The sequence below is a fragment of the Antrostomus carolinensis genome, unplaced genomic scaffold (assembly GCF_000700745.2).
Source record: "Antrostomus carolinensis isolate BGI_N321 unplaced genomic scaffold, ASM70074v2 scaffold8045, whole genome shotgun sequence".
In the NCBI taxonomy this organism is placed as follows: domain Eukaryota; kingdom Metazoa; phylum Chordata; class Aves; order Caprimulgiformes; family Caprimulgidae; genus Antrostomus; species Antrostomus carolinensis.
In genome coordinates this window covers 60623-77155 of record NW_010317049.1, presented here as the reverse complement: position 1 = coordinate 77155, position 16533 = coordinate 60623, and the positions used below count along the sequence as shown (strand labels likewise).

At 38.3% G+C, this 16533-nt stretch overlaps 1 protein-coding gene across 1 annotated transcript in view; it reads right to left on the bottom strand.

Moving 5' to 3' along the window:
• Positions 1–3876: 3876 nt before the first annotated feature.
• NTF3 (neurotrophin 3) overlaps positions 3877–16533 on the bottom strand; it is a 53513-nt gene continuing 40856 nt past the window's right edge. Inside the window, exon 2 of the mRNA XM_010168443.1 lies at positions 3877–4915. Coding sequence (XP_010166745.1) covers positions 4121–4915 — 795 coding nt within the window. The 3' untranslated portion in view covers positions 3877–4120. The remainder of the gene's footprint in view (positions 4916–16533) is intronic.

Below are 16533 nucleotides of genomic sequence, written 5' to 3'. Positions count from 1 at the left end.
ACATTCTGTGATTCTGTGATTCTGTAACTGAGAATATCTTTGCTGAGCTCTGCAATAACCTGCTCAGAAATGCACAGACCTACAGCAGTAACAAATGGCCAATTTTCCCAGGAAAGTTTTTGTTATCCTTATATTGCTTGACTTTTTTGCACCACATCTGTGCTTGCTTCGTCATTCTGCCATCTGCTGTAACAAAATACAGGCAAAGCTTTTCAGAAAACAACCTTTTCACACTTTAAAATGCTTCAACTCAAGCACAGTCTTTTACTTCTCACAAACTGTAGTGCTTATTATACTCTCCTCCTCCTCATCCTCCCTCACCCCCACCCCCACCACCATATGCATGATGAATTACATACACTTACCAAGCGTGGCGATCACAGAATCCCATTGATTTTGTCAGAATGTTTCTATTAAATAAAATGAATTGTTACGCACTTTATTTTGCTGCGCAAATGCATTTGCTGAAAGGTCAGAAATAGCAGGTCATTATCATTAAATTTTTAATTTTGGAACTCCCAATCAGACTTGTTTCCTGTTTGGTATTGTCTGCAGATACACAATGTACAGGTGAGGCAAAGACTGTGATTGCTAAAGCATCGAAATAACAGAGTACAAGCAGAGTGCTTTTGAGTACACACTCTGTATAGTCCAGTCAAAGTTTCTTCCTGGTGCAGCCGCACAAATCTCTTGGTAGCAGTAAACTCGCTGCACAGACTTCATTCCTGACCACATGTTCAAAGGTGATAAAATGAATGCAGATGGTTTCCCAAAACCTCAGTGGAGCATTTTTTACTGTTACTAAATGGACTGTAAAAAAACTAGGGGAAAAAATGGAGAAAATAGAATTTGATGCAGACAGGCAATTTCAGAATAGCATTTGGTTGTTTGGGAGAAAAGCTAAATAAAATGTGTGTTTATAATGATCTATTCACAAAACAATATTGACAGAACATCTGACCTGCCTAATGGGAACGAGTTTTAGAATACCCAAATTAAACTGGTGTTGTGAGCTGAATATTTTGCTTAATTACTTAACACACATACAAAAAAGTTGGATAGGAATTTTAAATTCATTGTGCCATGACCGAAGTTGACAATAAAACCATCCCCGGCTACAGTGAAAACAGGATTAGGCCTTAACAAATTTATTACAGGCTTTGTTTACAAACTTGTTACAAAATTATACAGCATCTTATGTGTACACAGGATTTACAAGAACACGTAACTGATGCGTGTGATTGCTCCACTCTCTGGTTGAGATCTGCAGGTTTTTCTTTGCTCAGGGCCTGATCCAGCTTCCCCTAGAGAAGGTGAGAATTTTTTCCATTGACTTTAGTAGAAACTGGATCAGATCCAGAGGGTAACACTTCCGTTCATTGTTATACTGGGGTGGGAAAGAGGCAGTCAATATAATAACCTTACACAACACGCTTCTTTCTCATTTAATGTGTTTCAGATGATGGACATTGTATTTACTCTGATACATTTTTGCTTGCCACTTGTAAAATACTTGGTGCATTGGTAAAGTTAAGTCAAAGACCAGTTCCTGATAATAGATTTACAGTGGAAAATGAAAAATTGTTTTCTTTGAACGTATAAAGAATGAACCTCTCTTGATTTTCAGTGAGCAGAAATAAAGGCATTAGGATCGACTCTGATGTTGTTTACATTGCTATAAACCTACATATTTTCATCCATCTCCAATAGAATTTCTCTGGATTTAAAGTGATATAAAAAAACATGGCATCCACACTGTCAGAACAAGGTAGATTCCAACTAATGGGATATAGGATCTGTAAGCAACAATGACTCACCAAGCTCAGACAGTTTTCTTACTTCCTCTTCTCATATGGAGATAGACCTATCTGCCATACCGAAGCATGGAGATCTCTAAAGTTACAGATCCATGACAGTATCTGCTCTTAATTACTCACAGCATCTGAAAATTACCTTTATTTGGGAATTCAGGGTGTAAAATTAGGTTTTTAATTTGCAAAAATTGTCACTGAGACAGGACTTGGAAAAATAAGCTTGTCCCTCCCAGCCAAAAAATTAATGGGTAGAGATTATTTTTCCCTGTTGAAACTTAAACTTTCTTACTAGTAAAACTAGAAAAAGTTCTGTTGAGGATTTTTTTTTTTTTTTTATGTTTGCCAAGGAAGGGGAATGCTGGAAAAATTCTAGTCAGGTCTAACAGATACCAAGTTCCTTGTTACATGACATACTGTCTTTCCTTTTAACAATTGTCTTGGTACCAAACCTCTAAAGTTCTGATTTTCCTGAAGCAAAATTAGGGTTTAGTCTTGTGAGGTGATGATATCTTCTGTGAGGTAAATACCATGGCCTCATGTTGAAAATTGAGATAGTTCTCAAAACCCTTTTTTATGGCCTCCCCTGCAGAATTATACGTAGATGCCCCAGCCTGGCTTTCAGAGTTATTCCTCTGCTTAGCCTCATGAGCAACATGTCCAGTTCTCTGGTGGTTTTCTGATGTGTAACACTCTCTGTAAGGGATTAGGGAGACCACACAATTTGCTACCTTTGATGACCCGTTGCAGTTTTGAAGTTGGTTCTCCAGTGATTTCTCTATGAGCAAAGGCCTCCTGCGACCTTGGTTTAGAGAGCTCTGATCTCATTCTCATTTGCAATGCTGAACACACAACAACAGTGAAAACTATACTGTAAAAACCTAAGACCACTACAGCTGTCATGCTTTTTGAATGGCTGGCATTTTTCAACCCTGACTGTGTGTTCAGATCCAGGTAGACATAGTTAAAATGCAGTCCAATCTTAATTCTGTTTAAACCCATGACAAGATTCTTATTTACTTTTATGGGAATGGAATCCCATCTAGGGCATTATATATCTAATGTATAATACACTATCTCTTCAAGTAGTGTAATTATTACTGTCCCCAGTGGAGCTACATAACAATACAAAGAAGAGTTTGAGGTACATATAAGCTAGTCCGTTTGTCCATCCTAAGTAACAACTCACCTGTATAATTGAAGAACTTCATTATAACTATGGAATACCTGGATTTTAGTCCCTATACTGCTCAAAAAGATATATTATTTCATGTCCCTATGAAGCTATCAGGTTTGTCTAGTAGTTCTGCACATTTTTCCCTCTGTGAAAATGGAGGATGGATTGCTGAGGAGAATAGCTTCATGCGGTTGTGTGGCTTTGATAACCATGCCAGGATATCATATCTTTCTTTACTACAATTTGCAAGCCAAGAGCTCTTTTAATGTTAAGTCCCTGCCAGCTTTGTTTCTACTATAAAAACTCAGACAGAGAGGAATGATGCAACAATGCAAACAGAAGATAATTGATTCATGTGAGGAGGAAGAGGCAGATCACAATAAATAGTAAATTCTGAAGTAATAATCTTTTATATATTATATTAATCATCAATTTAGATTGGTTCTTGGTTTCAGTAAGTTTCTGCTACAAATATTTTAGATTTTTTTCATATTTTTTCTACGACGAACTGGCTGCATAAAAAACAATTACATAGCAAATGTGCTTCAAAAACATTAACGAAAGTTGCTGGATTATTTGCAGTCATTCTGAAATGCTAACAGGGGCAAAATGTCATTTCACTGGCAAAACTGTCACAATGCACAGAAATTGTGTTTGATGCCTGTAATGTTGACATCATTTGCAGGCTACAACATACTTTGGTCCATTTTTGTTTTGGTGGTGAGGAGTCAACACTGCACCCAATTAAATGTGAATGTATAGAGTAGGGAATATAAATATGTACACAACTCTTGACATTGATCTGATTTTTAACAAGTTTACTAAATGACAGTCACTGGCTTGACAATACTGAATGAAAAATACTGATTTTACACAGATTTTACAGTAAGGTTACGGTATGCTGCCGACAAGCAGTGTCACAAACATAGTCTAAAAAAACCTGGAGTTGCCCACAGCAGAGGCACACACCCTTTGCTCTTGTTTATTGAGAGAGAAAGCTTATATACTGTAGATTTGCTGAAGTTTAATAAATAAGGTCAACTTATAATATATAAAACAATATAAACATTTATATGCTACATGCATATCATATAATTTAAAGTAATAATTTATATAGCAAAGAGATGTAGATTTATGTTCTTCCTATTTTCCTTGACAACGCACACACACAGGAGGTGTCTATTCTTATCCATCTCCAGCCTACCAGTTTATTGTTTTCTGAAGTCAGTGCTCTAACATAAGTTTGGGATGTCTTGCATTGGGAGTTCCAGTGCTTGTCATCGATGCCACGACAACCATTTTTTACAGGCTTGGCTTCTTTACACCGTGTTTCGTAAAAGTATTGCTTAACTGGAGAGTTGCCTGTTTTAATTTCTCCCAGCACAGTTACCTGGTGTCCTCTAATGTCGATCGCAGATGATTTGTCCGTGACCCATAAACTTTCACTGTCACAAACGGAATATTCCCCTCGGTGGCTCCTGTGCTCTGCAAACCTTTTCCGCCGGGAGGTTCTGTTCACCACCACTGAATTTCCAATATAATCCTCCGTGAGGTACAGCGGCGGTGGTTCCAGGGGCGTGTTGTCACTCAAGAGGACTCGGGGAGAATTGTAGCGTCTCTGCTGCCTTAAGAGGTCTGTATCCATTGACATAACTGGCTGGAAGTCTGATTTCACATTTTCATCTCCCTCCATGTCTTGCTGAGTGTCTGCTTTCTGCACTGTGTTTTGATAATTTTCCTTAATATCTACCATCTGTTTAGAAAGCTTGTTTTTCAAAATGTCTGCCTGAATGAGTTTAATAATAAGAGAATTTATTGAATCTTCTGGCAAACTCCTTTGATCCATGTTGGTAGACTGGATGCCACGAAGATAAGCGAGAAATATCACATAAAACAAGATGGACATCACCTTGTTCACCTGTAAGATCTGCAAAGAAATGGAAAGTCAACATAAAACCAATTCAATAAGGAAGTTCACTAGACATGTAGACATGAAAATTTGGATTTTTTTAATCATGTCTTATATCTTCTGCACCTTATAGATACAGATAGGCCATGTATTTATTTTAAGATTGTTTTTTTTTTGTTATTTTATATAATGAATGTAACTGTTTTCTGGTGGGTTTTTTGGTTTTTTTTTTTGTTTTGGTGGGTTTTCTGTTTGTTTGGGTTTTTTGGGGTTTTTTTAAATGTTTCACCTATATTTCATTATTTTTTTAGGTTGATCTCACTTTTCCTCTTTCCATGTACAGTATGAGATATGTCAGTCAGGTCTTTTCTCTACAGAGGTAGGTAGCTACTCTTGGAACAGCACATCTGGGTCTTGGCAGCAGAGAGAGACCAAGTTACTTTCATAGAGTCTGTTCTACAGTGGTTTAGTTTCAAAATTACCAGATTATGCAGAGTAGTAAACTATCTAATGGTGTAAAATGAAGAAGTTCTGACTTTGCAAAGTGGTGTCAATTTTTGTGTGTTGACATCTCATGGATCCCTCAAATGACTTGTATTAAACTTTAGCCTAAGAGCATTATCATATACTGGGAAATAATTACTGTGTTTCGATAGCTCTTTTTCTTTCTCTCTCTGGTGCTGTAAGGGAAAGTATTCCATGTGGGAAGCCCTGGCTGTAGTACTGCTCAAGACTCAAAGCAGTCTTGAACTTGATTTTTCTGCACTGCAAAAGTGTCCAGTACATGTCAGACTACTAGCGCTCTGGGATGAAGGCACAGACTTACAGAACACAGAACAGATGGAGTTCAAAGTATCCTCAGGAGAACCCCAAGTAGGGTCATCTTGAGCAGTCTGCACAGGGCTGTGCCCAGTCAGGTTTTGAATATCTCCATAGATGGACACTTCACAACCCCTCTAGGCAACCTGTTTCAGTGTTTGACCATCTTCACATTTAAAAAGAAAAATTACAAAACCCAAAAAACCACATAACCAAAAAAACCCCTGTATCTCAATTTGTGCCCATTGCCTCTCACCATGTCTTGGGACACCCCTGAGAAAAGCCTGGTTCTGTCTTTTTTACTCCATTCCATCAGGTATTTCTAAACTTCGATAAGATCCCCCTGAGCCTTCTCTTCTCCAGGCTGAACAGCCTTAGATCTGTCAGCATCTCATATGACAGATGCCCGGTCCCTTAATCATCTTTGTGGACTCACTGCTATATGTCCATGTCTTTCTTGTACTGGGGAGCCTAGAACTGGACACAGGACACCAGATGTGGCCTCACCAGTGCTGAGCTAAGGGGAAGGATCCCCTCCCTCAGCCTGCCAGTGATGCTCTGGGTACTGTTTTTCCCAGAAGAAACTGCAGAGAAATTAGACCTCTTAAACATAATATTTTCCACTTCTTCAAATCACCATTTTCTATTTGAGAAGACAAAGAAAATAATAATAATAAAAAAGCTTTACTGGAGAATCCTCTATCTGCCCTAAGCAAAACTTCATTTAGCAACAGTGAGTCCCCACTTCATAGTTTGGAACTGCAGCAAAATGAGAGCTACCCTCTGTGGATGTGTGATCTGTCCTTTTATGGACAAGAAATGTGTTTTCTCCATTCTCAGTTTGTCACAGTATGAGTTCACCTAAATCTAGACTGTTGCTTGCGGCAATGTTATGCTTTGGAAAAAAAAAAAAAAAAAAATCTAAGATTTTCAGCTACCAAACAATCACTGTCATACCTAAACAAATACTAACTTAATGTAGATGGATCTCAGAGCCCAGACTGTACTGTATAAAAAGACCTCTTCCTGTGCAATCTGGTCTTCTCTTAGTAAATTACATGTTTTTAAAAATAGTAAAAATATTATAAAATCTCTTACAGCACTCAGAAGGGCTAACCCACACACAGTATGACACACAAGTCCATAGAAAGGTGAGCAAAGCTCTGACAATGCTCAGCTCAAAAGCTGAAAGCATTATTCATGCCAACATGCAGCTGCATGTAATCACTGATCTGCTTAGTTTCAAAATGAAGTGGCACTAGCAAAATACACAAGTTGGAGCAGGTGATTAGGTGGGAAAAGTAAGACTGGAGTTCCTGCAGACTTGTTAATGTCACACTGCACACAAAAAGGAAGGGTGAGGGACCTCAGAATTAGAGCCATTCAAATAAACCATTTTTCTCATCCATGGAGGAACCCTGTTAATGGAAAAAAATATTTTAAAATATTTTTCCAAACTTAACATAAAATGTCTTCCGGATTTGCTGGGAAGGGTGTTAAACTACCGTGAAATTTGACATGTACTTTGATTTGTGCTTGGCAAATTATTTGCTGCAAAAGGAAAAATGTTTCAGAACCAATCTTTACATTTTTCTGGGATGTTTTGGGGTGCAAAATTTGGAAAGAAAATGCAAACGCTTGATGCGATTACAGTTTTTCAGGGAATTCCTCCAAGACAGATTACCTAGAAGGTTCATAAGTAGCATGCTCAGAAATTCCAGTTCATGACTTAAAATTGTCAGGCTGCTCATGAAGTCTAGTACCTCAGAATATGTCTAAGGTACTATTGTACCTAGGAGAAACTGGACATCACTGGCAAACTGCCGCTGGCTTACAGTTTTGGCTCTATTTTGAGTATAAGGCTCCTTAAAAGTGTATTGGTTTGCAGGGCTAGACAAAATTGCTTTTGAGAAATTTCTTTTTGCCCAAAATGGAACTTTGTGCCTGTCTAAATTCAGGATAACTTCCAATTTGTACATTTCACCCTTTTTTGTTCTGTTTTTTTGTTTGTTTGTTTTTGTTAAACAAGTACAAATGAGAGAAAAATGTAAAAGCTTGAAATGTTTATATTTTCATATTTTCGAAGCAAATAATTCGGATGTTTCTGGACATGCTTCTAAAGTTCCACTTTTGAATGTTATGAAATGCTTACTCAGTATAGTGAGTGAGTATATACTGAGTAAGTTGTCTATAGAGGAGACTTGCATTCAGAGGCAAGATTTCAGCAGAGGTATCCCGTCTAAAAGAAGACTGACCTAATTTACATGATCCTGGGGAACAGGCTTGTATGGACCTTAGCAGAAGCTACTCCAGCAGAAGTAGCAATAGCACCTTCTTCAAAATTTTGGAGGATGGTATAAAAATCCTCCAAGAATTTAGTCCTCCACACAAATTTATCTGTTCTCTCATTCAAAATTCTTAAAATTAAAATTATCTATTTCAGTTAGAAAGACAGATTTTGTTCATCTAGTTAGCTGATGATTGTGAGCTATTTTTGTTGTTCTTCAAGGTTCTTCTTGAAATTTTCCACATGTAAATCCCCGAAAAGGTTAATTTTAGCTGTCTTTGTGGACTGTTTGCAGTCAAGTAAATGTGATAAATGATCCTAGAAATGAACACAATATTATTTACACTCCTATAGGAAGTACAGACTAGATTACTATATTTAGGGCCTGGGACTGAGTCCCAAATAGGTATAGGTAAGTATTTCCAATGTGACCACAAAATAAGAGCACAGCCCAGCAGCATGCTCTCCAGCCCAGTATCAGCTGAAGTAAGGTTATTAGACACAAACAGATAAGACCATAAGTGGTGACTGCTTCCACTTCATTTCTGCCTGATATCTGATTTTGCTAGAGTATTAATGTTGGTACCTGAGCTGTTTCTGTTTTCATTGGCCGTCAGGTCAGCTGTGACACACAGCCTAGTCAACATTAAGGTATATGATAGCCCATGACTTAAATGGGTCTTCAGTGTATATTGGATATAATGGCACATCCATTTGAACCACTATAATCATCTTACTGTGCAGTACCTACTACATACCTGTCCCAGAAGCCACGTGGTTGTAGAACAGTTTAGATAGTGTGAATTCAGAAGAATTGATCCAGCACTTTCTCTGGATTCACATCAAAAGGTATCCCTTGTTGACCTACTTGTTTATGGTGAACTCATCATTTGACTGGGGACTCAGTGGTTGGATGTAATGGTAGATTACTTGTCTCACTTTGTGCCTGTGCCACAAAGACAGTAGGCAGCTACCTAGAGTGAGCATTAGCATCCTGACATGGTCTTGCTGCTGGGGTATGCACCCTGTTTTCTGTCTCTCTGCTCCTGTATCACCCAATTCTTTTTCTGGTCCATATATTGGGAGCTCAGTAAGGGCTGCTGACTTATTGCAGAAAGCTATTTTTCCTGAGCTACTCAGAAGCTTTGGACCAGCTTTGTTTTCATGCTATGCTATTCTGTGTGCTGTTCGAGATGTTGGAACACACCTTTGATGCTTTGAGCTCTTGCTAGAGGTAATTAAAAAGGGGGTGGAGAGTGCATGGCTCTCAGATCACCCTTTAAATGTGCTTGGAAAATGCTCTGCTATTGTGCAGTTTGGTAAAGCACTAGATACCAAAGTAGGAAGACATATTAGTCTCTTTGAGTTGGTCCCTTTGTGCAGTGGTAGTGCCTCCTTACTCAGAGATATTACCCTGACTTTCAAAAATTATTTCAAACATGGCAACAGAAACAAAGAATATCCTTAAAGGAAGAAGGAATAGAACCAAGTGAAAATTAGGCATTATGAATGGTCCAGAAGTTTGTAGGAGCACACATCAGAGCATGGCAGGAAAACCAGCATATCCTGGTAATACAGAGACAGCTGTTAACTTGCACTAAACAAGATTGACTTAGAGGTTGTTGACATTTATGACACAGCAGGTAAAAACCAAACACCATAGGAAAGAAAAGCGAAGTTGTTTGGTCTTTCATCTGCAGCTCTATTTTCATGGTTTGTATTCCTGTCTATCACTGTGATGTTAGCAGAGTATTAATGCTGTCTCATCTAGGTGTCTCACAGAAGGCCTAAATCTAGGAGAAGTAAATCAGCTTACCTATTTCTTCCATCAATAAATTAAATCCCCAATAGACTCTGGCAAATAACTTTGTGCTTTTTTCAGGTGCAACACTTTATGGAGTGTTGGAAAGCTTGGTTTTGTTTTGTTTGTAGTGATTTAAAAAAAAAATATGCATTGCTTTGTTTTGATCAGTCTCTGAACAATCTACACAGCTGAAGAACCATTTAATATGTTCTGTGAAAATAATGAAATTCTAGTACTGTGAGATACTGCCTAAGTATTTACTTTTAAGTCATTGCTAAGAGAAAATGGAATAGAAAGAAAAGTGGTTGGTGAATTTTACATTCAACATTGTAATACCCAACATGATTTATGTAAGTCAGCTTGAAGTATTTCACACTTTCTGAAAAATTTAAGAGCAGCTTTTATTCTTCAGACAGAGCAACTAATGATCATTTGTGGTAGCTGACAGCTTATTCAGGCTTTTGGCAAAGATGACAGTGTAATTATTCTCATTGCTTGCTAAGGACTGTTTTCACAAACTCACAGAAAGCAACAAGTAGCAGAATGCCCTGTTGATTCCTTCATGCCAATAACTGTGTTGAGAATAAATACAACCCTTCTCCACTGTGCTTAGGGGGAGAGTGAAAAGGTATAGAACAAGAAAAATATCACTTACATTCTGAATATGCAGAAAGGTGGGAGTATGAAATAATTGCTCATGAAAATTTGCACTGTATTCAAAATAATAATAAACTATTTTTTACAATATGTGTCTGTAAAAAGATTTATTAAGGTAGATTGCTGCAGAGTGCTGAATGCCCCTAGAGATGCAATGACCCTCCTGAACATTTCCACTTGTCAAAATAGGGAAATTTCAACACATACTGATTGAGCCTGAAGCTTTCACAAGAGCTAGACCCACTAAGAAGCCTAAGAATTCAGAGACAAAATCAAAAGGGACTGAGTTATGGCAGCTTTAAGTGTTAACCCTCCCATCCTCCGGGCCAACCAAACTGTAAGTTAGAGTGAAGGAATTTGAAACGAATGCATTCCTTTTGCAGATGGGCTGAGGAGCGCGGCTGCACACCGTATCTGAGGATGGGGCTGCCAAAGTTTCTTAAGTCTCTGTAGCAGGTCAGTTGCTTTTAAACATGCATTACTCAAAGCCATTTTCAAAAGAGAAGACACATCTGAGCACTAAGCCCAAATAGCCTCCAGTGAACATTATATACCTAATCTCTTATGGAAATGGAGTTTAGCCTACTGAGTCACTGACATTTCCTTTTCCTCTTTAAACGGCTGGCTGAGCAAAGCACAACAAGACAGCTGTACACCCAAGTGTGAAAAACTCATCTGCACTTTGAACCAATCTACAATACTATTTACGATTACTATTGTGACCATGACCCTACTAGTCATTGAGGAAAGCTTTCTCAACTGGTGAGATCTTTCTGAGGGACAGTTTTGTGTTAACATGCCTGCTGTGAGGAACAAACTCTTTTTTAAGCAGTTAAATGTGCTGTGTAGAACTGCGGCAATATCGGTTTGTTTCAGACACAGCTGATTGCAACGGCATGTGTGTCTACATTTGATCTTCCCACTAATGTACCTTTTTGGAGATCAAAATGTGATTGCCTTACAGGTACCTGCCCATTTCCAAGAGAAAGGTCAGGAGCAGTTCCTCAGTGCTTACCTCACCAGTTGGAACAGCAGCTGCTTCTCACACCTTGTGCAAAGTTAATTCTGTTAGGTTTTGGCCCCGCACCTTCCTCTCCCGCCACCGACATCATCTAGAGTTCAGGGCACTTGAGACCCCCTGGAGGCATTTGACATTCCCCAGCATCCTCTAGCAATCCCACTAAGGGACTCAACTATTAATAATGTCCGGTACAATATCAACCTCACTAGCTACATCCCCAGGTCTATAATCAACAACAGAAGTAGGCAGGCTTTCTTCAGTCACAACTAGGTCTTTTTCTCTTTTAATTCCTTTCCTCACTGATATTTTTGTGATGTGATATTTACACCTGTCTGTCTCTGCCCTAACTGCCATAGTATAATTTTGCATTAACCAGTTGACTAATTAATCTGTGTATTGAGAATTTCAGGGCAAGGGTTTGGGAGGCTGGGATCCTGATTTGTCTGATTTGTTGGAAGAGTTTGGTCAAGTCAAAGTCTCTGTTCATTACTTTCTACATCTGCAAAATAAGGAACTCTGTGGAATGGTGTTGGGGTTTTATTACCCTAGGTAAATACCCTGGCATCCTTTGCTTTCTCCCTTAAAGAGATGTATATTGTTGCCCTACTTAGAGAGCAAAAATAAAGATTTCCTTTCTCCACACAAGGCATGATAGCATTGCAGTGTGATGTCCTGCATGCTGCGTGGGAGATGCCTCTCTGTTTTGAGAGTAACGAGGCATCTTAACAAATATATTTCCATAAATGTTCTCAGTGTAAATCATCCTCTGTTCTCTTTTACCATTCTCACGTCAGGGATATTTGAGCTGTCCATAAGCATTTATCTGGGTTAATACCAACAAAGTAGGAGGGCTGCTATTGTTTCCATTTTAAAGAGTAACTGGAATACACAAAGTCAGATGATGTTTGCAAGGTCATACAGGTATTCTGCTGCAAGTTGGGGAACAGCCCCCGGGTTTTCATGTTACACTGCCTAGATCAGGAAAGCTCATCTGGAATTCTGTATGAAAATTTGACTGATCAATGACAAGCATGAAATGTAAGGAAATAAAAACAATGCCATCTGAGGAGTCAGCTGCACCTTAATTATTACAAAAAATTAAAGCTATAGTTGAGTAAACAATTTCCACAGAAGCTATAGTGTTTCTACATATTATTCACTGCGTAGCTCTAAAAACTGTCCAGAGTAACAAGAAATCTAAAAGTCATATCCTTACCTAAATAAATAAATTCCAGTGACTTGACTAGACCTGTGCTAGTTTTACAAAAACAGCAGATTTGTCCAGAGCTTCGCACTTGCTTTTTTTTTTTTCCTTTTTTTTTTTTTCTTTGAGAAGTCATTTGCAAACAGAATAATAGAAAGCACCAGAACTAAATCATGGTAGTGGATAATTTAAGCTGATAAACTATTTTTGTGTTAGTTAATCTTTTCATTACTATTTGTTAATAGCAGCAGGGCCAAGCAGCAAGCAAATTAAATTCGCAGCTGAATTTAGAGGAGATGCAAACAGCAGTGAGCAAAAAGAAATACAAATCTCTGCCGGGGAGATGGAGACATAAAATATTGGCAGAAAATTAAAACATGAAAGTCAAAGCAGAAATTACAATCTAGTGTGCTGTGGGAATAGCAGTATTGAACAATGATATGCAGGGGGGAAAAGAAATTTAGAAAGGACCAGTGCCCAATCAGACCCAGGAATAAGCTAAAACTTTGGAAAGGCACAGCATTTAATAAAGGCAAATAATGAGGCATTGCATTGCAGAACTAGGAAGAAATTGCCACTTTTTGTAGCACAGCAGAAAAATCGAGAAAGTTGCTTCTAAGTTGGAAGGTATTGTCATATAAAAAAAAATAAGAAAGAGCAGCAAAAATGACTAGAAAGTTTGTATAACTGACCTTTGAGGAAATTGCCTTGAACGTGCAAGCCTTTGCTATGAGCTAACAGAAAGGGCATGACAGAAAACCCAATGCAAAGATCTGGAAAGTGTAAGCACTGGTGAAAGAAAGCATTCACTTTAGGGTGGGGCAAAGGAGTGCAATCAGGAAAAATGGGATTAAACTAAGGAAAGAGAAGTTAGGCTGATCATCAAAAGCATTTTTAAAGCTCTGCAAGATGTTTGTAACAAGCCCAAAGCCACACCAAAGAGGCCTGGTTTCATGTTTCGTTGCAGCCCTGAAACTCCATCTAGGTCTTTTTTTAAAACAGTCTGAAGATCCATTAACCTTTCAAGTCAACCTGGACCTACTTTGGTTCAACCAGGGCTGATTAATTGTTTTGTATTAAAGTCAGGCAATAGTTGCAGTTACTTTTATTTTTGTCAGAGAGATGTTTTGAGGGCTTAAGCTCTCCATAATGAAAGTTGAGAGCAGTCTTCCAGATGAAACTCACTTCTTTCACCTCCCCACAATTCTGGGCGTTGAAGCCTGGCCTCTGGATAGATCAGAGGCATGACCATATTTACTGTATGTTTCTGGAAAGAGCAAAGGAAGCCATGGAAAGGGTTAAGGTGAAGTGGTCCACATTTATAACAGATTGCTTTTGTTGTTCTATTTTTAAATGACAGAGGTGAGTTTCATCTAACTTGGTAGCAGGAGGAAAAAAAAGGAAACAACTCTCTGATCATCAGAATTTTGCCCCTGTCCTGTTAGGCTACGAAAAAGCAGCCTTCTAGAGGCCCTGTAATGTAGAATGGTCTGATGGTTTTTTTATGTTGAACAACTGAACAACTCATTTTGTAGGAAAAAAAAAAACATAGAAAAAAATTGAGATATTTTTAAAACACTATTTTTTCTGATGTTAAGAAAATCAAGAGGAAAACTCTTTCAAACTGTGAATTTCAAGATCATTATTTTGCTGGATTTTGGATTGAAACCAAGAAGGTTTCTATTTTGTTTTGGTTTAGAAACAGAAAACTTCCTCTTCCATCTTTTCTAAGACCTTCCAATTTTTTTATCTTATATGAAGTAAGCAAAATAGTGAAATTAAGCAACTAAAAAGAAGAAAATAAGGGTTACAGCTTCAAAGTTATTCTCAGTATGAAAAATCTTGCATCCCTAAACCTAGTTTATCGGTACAGAAAGACCTTACACCCACAAGGAAACAGAACTACAGTAATAGGGAATGCTAGTTAGAAATGAAATTAGCTTTTGTTTGAGTTGAATTAAAAAAAAAAAACAAAACCAAAACTGAAGAGAACCTGAGATATTTCTGTTGAAAAAAGAGCATTTCTTTGGTTTTCTGACAGGTCTACTGTGACTCTTGAATACAGATGTTTGCCTTGAGAGTAGGAACTGCTGTTAGAGAAACACTGCCCCTTATGAGGCCCAGTTAAATATTTAGGTTACCATTTGCTTAGAAGGAACAGCACTGCTGCTTGAAAGTTTCTCCCAAGCGCCAGGTATGATCCTTGCTGCACTTCCACACACAATGCACTGGCACTTCAGGTGTGCTCCATGGGACTGGGACTATGGCGAGCCATGGCACAAGAAGCCTGGTGGGGAAGCCCCGTCTTACTTCAGCCAAAGCTGCACCTGTGTTTGTTTTGCAAAAGCCCATGACTCCAGGTTTCTTTAAAACTGTACAGAAGTACATCCATGGCCGCTTCATGAATTGTGAATGAAATTTGTTTTATGAATTGCCTCTCCCTGTTCCTCAAAGGTTCATGAACCTCCAAATAGAAAAGTCTTGTTAGACAAGGCAGGTGCAACTTACCTGATGCGGAGTTCGCAAGAACAGGATCCCAGGCCTGATCCATATACTTTAAAACCACAAGCAGGACCTCACTGAATTCAGCATGAATTGGACAAAATTTTTGCACAGTCAAGGGTGCGAGGAAATGTCAATATGACTAGAGAGAGTTGATGCTTTATCCTTATTTTACCATGCATGTAGCATGTAACTGAATGTTTGCATCAGGACCATAGTGAAAAATTGGAATTACAGTATGTAATTAATATCTTTTTCCATGGTCTTTGAACAGGTGCAGTTGCTTGCTCATAACCAGCTTAATATTGTATCTTTAAAGTAATTTGCAGAGAAAAGCAGTCTTATATTTCTGATAAAATACATGTAAGGGTTGGGGTCAGGGAATGTAAGGCTAAAAATTTGTTTCTTTGCATAAAAGGTAAGTCTTTAGTTTAAAAGTAGTTCTCATTTCTAAAAGCTTGTCTATTCTGACAAGCTAAATTATCTTGTCTAATATGAGAGATCACCTCTTCCAACAACCTTGCTCAGTTTTACACTGTGAAATCAAGACAACTCTCCTAGAACTGCTCCTAGCTGCACAGTGAGACCCTTGAATCCTTCTTATGGAGAAGAGCTCACAATTATAATGTAATTATAATGTGTGCCCATGAAAGACTGTTGTACTTTTTCCCATTGCATCTGAATCTTTAAAAGAGCCATTGCCCATTTAGAGAAAAAAGTCATTCTACTAATTGACATAACTTTATAGCAAATTGCTTACATGAAGGCCTGTCCTGAGGGTAAAGACTGTTCCAGTAAATCTAGCTACTCTGCATTTTTTGCCTTGTAAAAATTTGCCTGAAGTGGAACTTTGCTTCTGAATCCCCTGGTTCATCCATGTTCATATGGATAAAATTTCCAGTATGCAGTTCTCCTCAAGACAAGGAAGTTTTCTACTTTTAACTCTCAGTTAACACTTTGCTGTGAATTTGATTATATTTAGGGGTTAATGCTCAAGGATGGTGAGAGTATTCTGGTCCCACCTAAAAGCACACACATTTTTAAGCTTGTGAGTGGCCCCACTAATATGTAGATGCCCACCTGATAAGCTCATGGTTGAATGCTCTGCTAAACTGTATCCAAAGTGTCTGTGAATTTGCAGAATTGAGCCCTTCCTTTCAAAGTCAAAATGTGACTCCTGTATTGTCCTGTTTTGCTAATGAAGGCTCTGCACCTCTGTCAGAACCAAAATTAATCTGAAAACTGCCTTGGTTTTTGGAAACCACTGTGCTTTTTCTTATCTTTCAATCCACATGCCATTTTGCTGTTGATCCCCAATGCCCCCTCTCCCCACCCCCCCCCC